Source organism: Papaver somniferum, chromosome 8 (genome assembly GCF_003573695.1).
Source record: "Papaver somniferum cultivar HN1 chromosome 8, ASM357369v1, whole genome shotgun sequence".
Lineage (NCBI taxonomy): Eukaryota > Viridiplantae > Streptophyta > Magnoliopsida > Ranunculales > Papaveraceae > Papaver > Papaver somniferum.
Window position 1 is genome coordinate 133,169,354 of NC_039365.1, and position 11,464 is coordinate 133,180,817.

An 11,464-nucleotide genomic window follows, 5' to 3' on the forward strand; every position below is an offset into this window, starting at 1 on the left:
TAATCATGGGTTTACCTGTGATTAATTTGATTGAGTTTTTTGGATATAGAAAATCGTTCTCATGGTTTTTGGTGTCCAATAAAATCCTTCTTTTCGTTTGAAATTAAGGTCGCTCTTGTTGTTCTTTCGGGAATGACATCAAATGGGGGAGAGTTCTTTTGAACTTGTGCTTAATGGTCATATATTGAGGGTTGTGCGGCTGTGGAATTTTAGAGAGGTTATCTTGTATCTTTAAACTCCTTGATGAATGCATTTAGCTTCGGCTTTATGATTGCATCTAAATTAGTTGGTATGTATTTTATTCCTTTTGTCATGAAATGTCTCTCTCGGAAATTTCATTATGATCCTGTTCTTGTACCTTTGCCAATTTTCTTGACAAAAATGGGGAGAATTAATATGTAGTCCATACTACAAACAACCAACATATCACCCTGATATGCATAACTTAGCTTACTGCCTTCAATTACGACTGACATTGTGTTGATGGTGGTTTTTAGCTTATGGTTAAAATCGTAAAACCTTAGTCAAACAGTGACGTCACACTTGAGTAATAATGTCGCCACTAGCACATTTATTGAACCATTCAACATGTTTGCGTACAATTACCGGGGTACCTTTTTTATGTATATGCCATGCTCCACGGCAGAGCCCTCGGTACTGACTGGCATCGACTCTACACATGCCATCCACGCATGCTAGCCAAACGTGCCAATGGCATGCTATGCCAGCCACATCTACCCGCCAAAGGCATGCCAACCGCACCACCGTGCCAATGGCATGCCATGCCAGCCACATCTCCGCGCCAAAGACATGCCAACCATGCCATCCACACCACCGTGCCAATGGCATGCCATACCAGCCACATCTCTGCGCCAAAGACATGTCAACTATGCCAGCCACACCACCGTGCCAATGGCATGCCATGCCATCCACATCCTCGCGCCAAAGGCATGCCAACCATGCCAGCCTCACCACCGTGCCAATGGCATGCTATGCCAGCTACATCTCCGCGCCAAAGAAATGTCGACCATGCCAGCCGCTCCACCGTGCCAATGGCATGCCATGCCAGCCACATCTCCGCGCCAAAGGCATGTCGACCATGCCATCCGCACCACCATGCCAGCCACATCTCCGCGCCAAAGGCATGCCAACCATGCCATCCGCACCACCGTGCCAATGGCATGCCATGCCAGCAACATCTCCGCGCCAAAGGCATGCCGACCATGCCATCTGCACCATCGTTCCAATGGCATGCCATGCCAACCATACCTCCGCACCAAGGCCATGCCGACCATGCCTCCATGTTGATGGCTGCTAAACGAAGGGTTGCAACAATCAACGACCACCCTTCCTTGTGAGATACAAATCTCAGCCGTCCAAGTTCGCCACCAAACGCGTGGCAACTTTTGGCCCAATACCAAGCCCTAATTTTGGCCGCGCCTAAACTATGCCAAAACCCTAATTTTGGCCGCGCCTAAGATTATGCCAAAATCCTAGCTTGGCCGCGCCTAAACCATGTTGTCCATGCCTCCATGCCGCTGGCTGCCAAACGAAGGGTTGAAACAATCAACGGCCAGCCTTCCTTCTGAGATACAAATCTCAGCCGTCCAAGTTCGCCACCAAACGTGTGGAAACTTTTGGCCCAATGCCAAGCCCTAATTTTGGCCGCGCCTAAGACTATGACAAAATCCTAGCTTGGCCGCGCCTAAACCATGCCAAAGCCATGCGTGCAATGCCTCCATGTCGCTAGATGCCAAACGAGGGGTTGCAACAATCAACGGCCATCCTTCCTTCTGAGATACAAATCTTAGCCATCCAAGTTCGCCACCAAACGCGTGGCAACTTTTGGCCCAATGCCAATCCCTAATTTTGATCGCGCCTAAAACTATGCCAAAATCCTAGCTTGGCCACGCCTAAACCATGCCAGAGCCATGCCGTCCATGCCTCCATGCCACTGGATGCCAAACGGAAGGTTTCAACAATCAACGGTTGTCCTTCCTCCTGAGATGCAGATCTCAGCCGTACAAACTTGCCACCAAACGACTTGTGGAAACCTCTTGGCCACGGCAACAAAGCCCTAATTTGGCCACGCCAAAGCCATTCCGGCCATGCCTTCATGCTACTGGCTGCCGAACGGAAGGTTGCAACAATCAACTGCTATCCTTCCCCCTGAGATGCAGATCTTAGCCGTACAAACTTGCCACCAAACGACTTTTGGTAACCTTTGGCTACGCTACCAACTCTTTGGCCACGACACGTACTTAGCTATGCCAATTCTTTAGTCATGGCACCAAACCCTAATTATCCACGCCAAGAGCATGCGCAAGCCATGCCAGCACCATGACCACGCCACCGGCTACCAACGGATGGTAACCACAATCAACGGCTAACCTTCCTCTCAAGATGCGAAATCTCGGCCGTCGAAAGTCACCACCGAACCGGCAAGCCTCTCAATCTTATGTAACACCCTGTGTTTTTAGCATGTCGTATGCTAAAATATGCGCCATGGCATGGGATGAAGCTTTATTCAAAGCTTCCGTTGCTTGGAAAGAGGTGGATTGGCTTAAGGCCAATACCGTGCCAAAATGGCACATTATGTGTGTCATTTGGCCAAAGAGCCAAATCTCGCATCATCATGATACATTAGGCCATTTGGGTAGGTGGCCTTGAGCTTGCAGCATAATCATTACGCATTACGGAAGTTATTGGTTTAAAGCTAATACTGCACAATCATTGTGCATCAGGCCAGAGAGGGCTGGCCAAAGGAGTGTTGCGCAATCATTACGCGCAATCATTACACGCAATCATTACGATGAACAGTGAATCAAGCATGTCATCTCCTCCCCTAAACATACTTGTAGAAATTCCATTAAGACATATATAGGGAGGGGTAGTTGGTTGAAGGTGCATATGCGGACTATGTACCAAGTAAGCTTCATAGCTTAGCCGGAAGAGTATAAATGATGCCTAAGGCTCATTTATAGTTGTGTAGACTTTCGAAGAGAGCATTTGATGCATAGGCATCACCATGCCATGTCGCGGACCCGATGATGCATAATCATTGTGCATCATGACGGAACGGCCTATGCGGACTAGGTCATTACCATTTTTGCTAGGCCACGGCCTTGCAAATGAGTTTGTTTGAGTTTTTTTCCCTTCGTGGATGAACTACAGTCTGTGCTTGATCCCTTTAGAGTAGGGAAGGGTACGTAGGCAGCCGCAATGAGTTGTAGCATTGTCGGTCCAGCACTTTGTCGCTCATATCATCTAATTGTGAGATGATTGCGGCAGATTGGCCCCTCATATCATCTAAGATCGGTAGCTTGATGCAAGAGATGATTGTGGTCAAGATTGATGAGGCTTAGTTGCATTCCAGCAAGTGGATGCTCATACTTCCTATCAAGCTACAAAGAGCAAGTTATAGCACGCGCGCTGGATTATTTGGAAGTTAAGGACCCGAGTGTCGTAATTTAGCTCAAGAGGAGTCCATTTTTATGGGAAACGACCCAAAGATCAATACATGTCGATCTATAGATCCACATGGTCACCAGAATTTAGCCAAATTCACTCGTTTAGGGCCTCAAAAGGTCGTTTTTGCCGTTTTAGGAAGGTTTTTGGTTTTCTTAATAAACCCTTAGCAAAACAAGGGTGAGTTGGAACGGTGTGGAAGCTAAGTTAGATGCATCATGCTCCACGAGCATGCCTGCAAGGGCGGATGGACGTTCATTTTCCTAGCCTTAAGGCCCGGATCGTAGCTTCATCATGGCGCACCGAGGGAAGTTACGACCAGCGGGGCAACGCGCCAAAGGCATAATTTTCCGGTCCGTCACATCTTAACTTTCCAAAAAATAATAACATGCTACACGTTTTCCACGAAAACACTCGAGACATCAAAACATGTCACAAAACTGGGGGGATGCTCATCAGGGTATTGGTTTGGCGGTTTACAGCGTGCGGCGTACACTACGCCCATTACAAGAAAGTATCATAAGAGTGAGGAGGTTAGTAAATACAGGAAGTAATGATGAAACGTTTTCTTCATTATGGAAACATCAATTCCAAGCGTTACCCGTTACCGCTTTCTTCCATTTACTCAACCGTTTCCACCCCTTACGAGACCAGGGTACGTTTTTGTTGCGGCTTGTATAAATAGATCTCACCTATTTCCACCAAAGGATAAGTTTTTGGTCAGGAGAATACAACACTCAGAAATCACTTGTTAGCTTTCCCATCTGTTAGCTTTCCACTTTCTGATACAAGTCGTCAAACAACTACTCTTCCCGAATCAACTATTCTGGTCTCAACACTCTCTTCGCTTTCCTCCCTAGACCAACCCTTATCCTTCACTTTGTGACCGAAGCAAGTCTGGAACGACCATTTCTTGTTTTAGGCCGTATTTGTACAGATTGATCTATCGAATCACAGTACTCCCTTGCAGTACATTGTTTGGGTTTAGACTCATTTTTCACCCACACACTCGAAATTACCAAAATCAACAGAAACTGTTTTCACCCTCAAACAATTGGCGACCACAGTGAGAGATTAATCTATCGGTAACAATATCAATTCCCGATTTCTGATTCCATCTTTTCAACCCAGATATCGAGATGATGGAAGCAGACTAGCCGCCGCCTCGTTATCAAACGACTATGGAACGACTGGGGACTAGGAATAATTGGGGATTTTTCACAGTCACGGCGCTGCCACCCTCAAAAACTCAGATTTACATCAGGGAGATCCATTTTGTTGGGAGACTCTAAAAGGCAAGTAAGTCTCATCAGAGGAGTTGCATATTCTACTACCTAGGATTTCCATATAGATAGTAGAAACCGACAGCCATGTTATCCCCATGTTTTATCCATACTTTCTACTGACAACACAACATTCACAACACCATGACTCTCCTGGGGTATTTATGCCACATATAGTCATAACCAAAACAGTATTATTATAAAAAAAATACAATTCATTCCAGAACAATAATCCAAAACCCTCATAGGTAACAATTATCTATCAACCCAAGAATCCATAAAACCAAACCATAAGCTAGGCGCTCTGTTCTCCTTCAAAAAAAAAAAAACCTAAATAAAGAAGTTCAAAAGACAGGATTACATTCAAGGAAAACCATCTAGTAATGGCTTGCTCTTCTTGGAGAAAGCCTCCTTTGTGCTTTCGAGAGCCGCCCGTTTCAGTTTCAGCTCCGTGGACAACCTTTCGATTTCCGCCTCCTTCTATGCGACCTCATCCGCAGAAGGGACTTCAGCCGCCGTGGTCTGCAACTTTTCGATCTTAGAGAAACCTTCAACAAACCAGGGAACGTTGAACCCGTGGTCTACGCACACATCACGACGGAACTTCCATATTGAGACCACGTCCTCAGAAACGGTATAGCCAGTCACTTTGCACATGTCGTCAATCGAAGATAAAGCTTCCTCCACACGCTTGACCAGTGCAAGCCGACTAGTAACCTTTTTGGTTGTGGCGATGTGTCCATACCTTTCCCATATCTTGGTATATAATGTCTCGTATTTGGCTGGAACGCTGAAGCCGCCGATCAACACATGATCTGGATAAGGAACTAAGTACGGAGGAGCGAAAACGGCACCCATAACCGAACCGGCAACTGGCAAGGGATTCCTAACTACAATGGCGCCAGCGGTCGCTGGAGCACTCTCCGCTACTTGAGCCGCAACAACATCTTCATCTTGATCAACCTCCATTTGCGGGCCGCCAGGCGCAGCTGCCACGGTTGGAGACAAAGCTATATCTCCACGGTTTTCCGCCTCAGGGCCATCTTCAGGAGCGGGTTTTCCCTGCGATATCGTGGTTTATACATTTTTCAAAAAAAAAAAAAAAAAAAGAAGAACGCGTGGAAGACTCACTGATTCACTTTCAGACTGACTAGAAGAAGACTCAGCGCTGCTGTTGGAAGAGCTATTTTCATCATCACTAGATTCTGAACTTCCCTCCTTTTTGAACTCTTCTTTACCGCAAGAATACTCGGCATTGTCACCCTCTGCCGCGAGAGTCGCCGTTCTCTGAGGCTGAGCATTGCCACCCTCTGCTGCGAGAGCCCCCGTTTCCTGACTATGTTCAAGCTGGGCAAAGGCGTTCACGCCCTGGTTAAGGAATAAGGAAATATTTTCAGTAACGAAAGAACTGTGCAATCCGACTGAGTGGGAAAGAAAAAGAATACATACCCGAACGTTGGAAGAACCGAAAGTCACAAGGGCCATTGAATCTGATCGAAAACCACCCGCGCGATCTTTCTACCTTCGATCCTTCTTTTGGGGACTGTCTGTGTCCGTGTTAGGAGACTTCCGTTTAGGCGAGGAAGGATCCCTTAACAATGGATGTCTTGCTAAAGTTGCAGCAGAAGGCTTACCACAGGTATTCTTCACTACGTCATTCACGAATCCGTGAATAGCAAGGAACTCGTCCTGCCAGAATATGTTATACTTGGAAGTTGTTGTCGGATTTCGTACCGAGGGCAAGAAGGGAAGACTTATACCCGACGCAAGAGCACTAGCATCAAGAGCAGCTGGCAACAAGTTTTCTGGAATGGCCGACTGACGAGGGAGAGGGACCCCTTGGTCAAATCCCATATGTCGAGCCGCCCTGTCAATGTTGTAAGAGACTTCTTGAAAAGATCCTCGAAAGAAAGATAGTACATAACTAGGCGTGCAACTTCGCATGAACACAACCTTACCAATGCTCGTATTCTTTTCAGAAAGCAAAGACGTATTCGGAGTAGAGGCAAAAGTGTTTATTTGAACTATGGAGCCGTGCACTGGAGCCTATGGACAAAAGTTGATTGTGTAGGAGTTGTCAAGGAAGTCAACCAGGTTCGAGACAGATCTTGGGCGCTTGTTCACCCAGCGAAGTATCCTAGAACCACCCCAGGACTGGGGAAGTAAAGCTAGCGGTTTGGGAGCGCACTTCTCGAAATGCTCCCACAACCACGCTTGAATAAAAGCAACATGGACGTATGAGTCCACTTTCATGTAGCCATTTGAAGCACGCATGTCCCCAACCAGATGATCCAAATGTGTGTATAGAGAACCGAGAAACAAGCCGCCAATGGGGAGAACAACACCTTTCGCTAATCTGATGGCAAATTTAATGAGACCTTGTCTTATTTCCTTCTTACCAGAGCCGTCGTCAAAAATTTATCTGGATAACCAAAGAACCAAGAATGCCGCGACATGAAGTGTACTATTCTTTTGATCCGGCTCTGACTCATCTGGGAACCATTGAGACACCCACCAGCTGTAGAAACACCTCGTCTCGTTTTCCTTCCGAATAAAACCTTTTGACTTCGCAACGAGAGCAGCGTGCATTTGTTCTTCATCTTCAGACAAGGTGATATCAAGATTCCCTGTTATGGGAAGGTTCAGCAAGATAGCCACACTTTCCAAAGCGATAGTCGTTTCACCCCACCTGCATATGGCTGTGTGAGTGCCTGGACACCATCGAGAGACGAAAGCAACTAAGCTTGGGATATCTTTCCTGATTTGAAGTGTCGCAGAAGCTGTGATAGCGCCAATGATTTTCGCTTTGATCAAATTTGCTTTTACGCAGTCCTGACTTATCATGAATTGAATCCACTTGTCGAAAGAACGCAATGGACTCTGACAGATTCTGAAGTCAATGGAAGAAGCAGGATACTCTTGCCTCTGAAGGCAAAATCGTATTACACAACCTGGTCGAACCGACTGGGTGTCTCATTCACCCTCTGAACCGGTCAGAAGTACGGGCACAAACTTAGGATGATTTCTCCTAGATGTAGCGAAAGTTGTGAAAAATTCATCATCCATGTTTGGCCTAGAGATGCCAATATTTTTCAAAGACGTGGCAGGGATTTTCTCAGGCGACATCCTAACGAAACCTTCTTAAGCTACTTACGCTTACAACTACAACAAAGAAAGGGGTACGAAGAGAAGTTACTACAAAGTGCATGAAAACTACTTTATCAACAACGGAGAATCCATTTTGGACGCGAACCAATCTGTTTTAAAATTTCAATTCATAACGCTCATAACCGAAGAAATGGAGGACTGGCAAAGCCTACATTGGCGCGGAAACCACGCCCCTTGCCAAAGTCGTACCTTGCAGGGAGGTCATTATGGTTGTGATGAATCTATCCACCATAACCATAATGACCTCCCTGCTTTCTGACTTTCGAAGCCCAGTGATGAAGTCCATGGAAATATGTTTCCATGCTTGATCAGGTACTGGAAGTGGTTGGAGCAGCCCTGCAGGAGATGTGTGGGGTATCTTGTGTTGCTGACAGATGTCACACTCCTTAATGTATTGGTATAAATATTTTTTCAAGCCCATCCAGTGAAAGTGTTCTTTTTCCCTTTGAGAGCTAGTCTGAGTTCCTGAATGCCCCCCCCCCCCCCCCCACCATGGCAGAAGAGTGAACTGAAGCTACGACTTGTTGTCTTAAATTTCCCTTGGAGCCAATATAAATCTTGTGCTTGTATCTGAGGATTCCTTGTTTCTGTGTGTAGGGAGGTTTACTTGTAGGAGATACAGTCAGCTGAGGTAACAGTTCTTGGGCCACCTTATCAGTACCATAACTATCCTGCACTTCAAGCAGCCGAGCAGGTTGTAATTGGGAAATAAGCTGGCACTGAGGTGGGGAAGAATATGGTATCCTTGATAATGCATCAGCCACTTTGTTTTCAGCTCCCTTTTTATAGCATACTGTGTAGTCATACCCCATAAGCTTGGAGAGCCACTTTTGTTGAGCCATAGAGTACAACTTCTGCTCCATGAAATACTTCAAGCTCTGATGATCTGTGAAGATGGTAAAGTGGTTTCCCATGAGGTAAGGTCTCTATTTATTAACTGCCATCACTATGGCTAACAACTCCTTCTCATATGTGGACATGGCAAGAAATCTGAACCCCATGCCTTTACTGTAAAATGCAATGGGTTGCTTTTTCTGCATTCAAACTGCTCCTATCCCTGTGTCACAAGCATCAGTCTCAACCTCAAAAGGTAATGTAAAATCTGGGCAACACCAACACTGGAGTAGAAGTAACAGCCTTCTTGAGTGCATCAAAAGAAGTTTAAGCACTTGAGTTACACTGAAAGATGTCCTTCTTCAAAAAATCTATTAAAAGCTTGCAAATAATTCCATAGTTTTGCACAAACTTTCTGTAGTACCCAGTTAAACCCAGGAATCCTCTTAGTCCTTTCAATGTAGTAGGAATAGGACACTGCAACATACATTCAATCTTCTTGGGATCTGCTGCCACTCCTTCCTTAGAAATAATGTGAACCAGATATTCCACTTTGTCCTGACCAAAAGAGCACTTGGAGAGCTTAGCAAACAAGGTGTGTTGCTTTAAGGTGCTGAGAGTGATCTCTAAATTTTTCAAGTGAGTATCCATATCAGGACTATAGACTAGAATATCATCAAAGAATACAAGTATAAACTTCCTGAAATGAGGCTTAAAAACATCATTCATCAAGGCCTGAAAGGATGTTGGGGCATTGGTTAAGCCAAAAGGCATCACCATGAATTCATAGTGCCCTTGATGAGTCTTGAAAGCTGTCTTGTATGTGTCTGGAGGGTAGACTCTAATTTGATGGTATCCAGCTCTCAAATCAATTTTAGTGAATACCTTGGAACCAAAAAATTCATACAAGAGCTCTTCAGTGATAGGAATATGATACTTATCCTTAACTGTGGCTTCATTTAATTTTCTATAGTGCACACAGAATCTCCAACTACCATCTTTCTTTTTGATTAGAAGGATAGGGGAAGAGAAAGGGTTGTGGCTTGGTTGAATTACACCTGATTTCAACATTTTTTGTACAAGTTGTTCTACTACTTCTTTTTGAATGTATGGGATTCTATAAGGCCTCTGATTTGGGGGGGTAGTAAGTGGCTTTAGGGGTATGTGATGGTCATGAGCTCTGAATGGAGGTAAGGTTGTAGGTTCTTGAAAAATGGATTCATATTTTTGTAACAATGGTTTGATGGGTTCTGGTATCTCAGCTTCTGGTTCACATGCAGTGATGGAAAAAAAATTACCAACTAACCCATGTATGTTCTTCTTGAGCCATTTATGCAGTGCACTTCCTGTCATCATAGATATGTGAGCTGTGGGAGTGTTACCTTGTAAAGTAATGTGTTTTCCAGCTTTTATGAAAGTCACTGTAAGATTATTGAAATCAAACATCATGGGACTCATACCCCCCATCCAATCAACACCAAGCACCATGTCACAGCCACCCAACTTCAAAAGTATCATGTCATACTGAAATTCATGCCCTTGCATCTGCCATGTGAATGAAGAGCACTTAGCATCACTTACCATTTTATTTTCATTAGCCACAGCTACCAAAAGGGGAGTTGCAGGTTGAATGGTCACCCCACACCTTGCAGCAGCTCCAGGATCCAAGAAACTGTGGGTGCTTCCACTGTCTATCAAAATTGTTAATGATTGCTTCTTGTTAGCTCCTTCAATTATGATTGTGCTATGGGAAGTATTTCCAGCAAGAGCATGTAATGATATTTCTACCTCCTCCTCAGTGCTAGGGGATAGTGGTGTATCACAAGGAGATTCTTCACCAGATTGAGTAGTTTCCTCATCATCTGCAGCTAGCATATAAATCTGTTGTTTAATGCATTTGTGACCAGCTTGGAAAACCTCATCACAGTTGTAACATGGGCCTTTTTCCATCCTCTTCCTCATATTAGCATAAGATAATCTCTTAATGGGTGGTGGGGAATTGGTGGTAAGTGGTAAAGAAGGTTTAGTGAAATTTTTGGGACTTGTTACTGGTGAGGAGATGTTTCTTTGGGGTTGGTGGGAGGGTACAAAAAGTGGTGGAGGTCTGTAAGTAGCTCTTTCCTTCTTAGCTGCATTTTCAATAAGATAATGTCTTGGGTGAAAAAATTTGTACATGTAGCCTTAATTCATCCTTGAGGCCGTTGATGAAGCTATAAGTAAAGTAACTCTCAGTGATATGAGGATATTTAGCTAGCATTAAAGCCTTCAATTCTTCAAAAATTTCCTGATAATCAAGGACAGAACCTAATTGTTGAAGCTTATTAAACTCTCCTACAATGTCATCATGTCCCAACTCTTGAAAACGAAGACATATATCTCGGAGAAAATCCCCCCACATCACCACAGGTTTTCCAATTTGATAATCCTGAAACCACACGTCTGCCTTTCCCTCAAGATACATAGAAGCTAAGTTTACCATTTGAGGATCTGTAATATGATGCATAATAAAGAATTACCTACACTTGCGTATCCATGAACTTGGATTGGTTCCATCAAATTTTGGAAACTCAACCTTGGGTTTAGGATGTTGAAACTGATTAAGATCATTAGCTCCAAGTAAATAACGAGGTGGATGAGAAACGTTTTCACTTGAAAAAGAAGGTGTGTTGCTTCCGAATGTTGGTGGTGGTGGTGGTCCCAAAATTCCTTCC

General features: G+C 44.6%; 1 protein-coding gene across 1 annotated transcript; it reads right to left on the reverse strand.

Moving 5' to 3' along the window:
- Positions 1–8,959: 8,959 nt before the first annotated feature.
- On the reverse strand, positions 8,960–11,232 carry LOC113306056. The gene is made up of 3 exons (XM_026555041.1): positions 10,980–11,232; positions 9,166–10,882; positions 8,960–9,056 (listed from the first exon to the last, which is right to left on the reverse strand). The coding sequence occupies exons 1-3, from the start codon at positions 11,230–11,232 to the stop codon at positions 8,960–8,962; spliced, it is 2,067 nt and encodes a 688-aa protein (XP_026410826.1).
- Between the last annotated feature and the right edge of the window lie 232 nt (positions 11,233–11,464).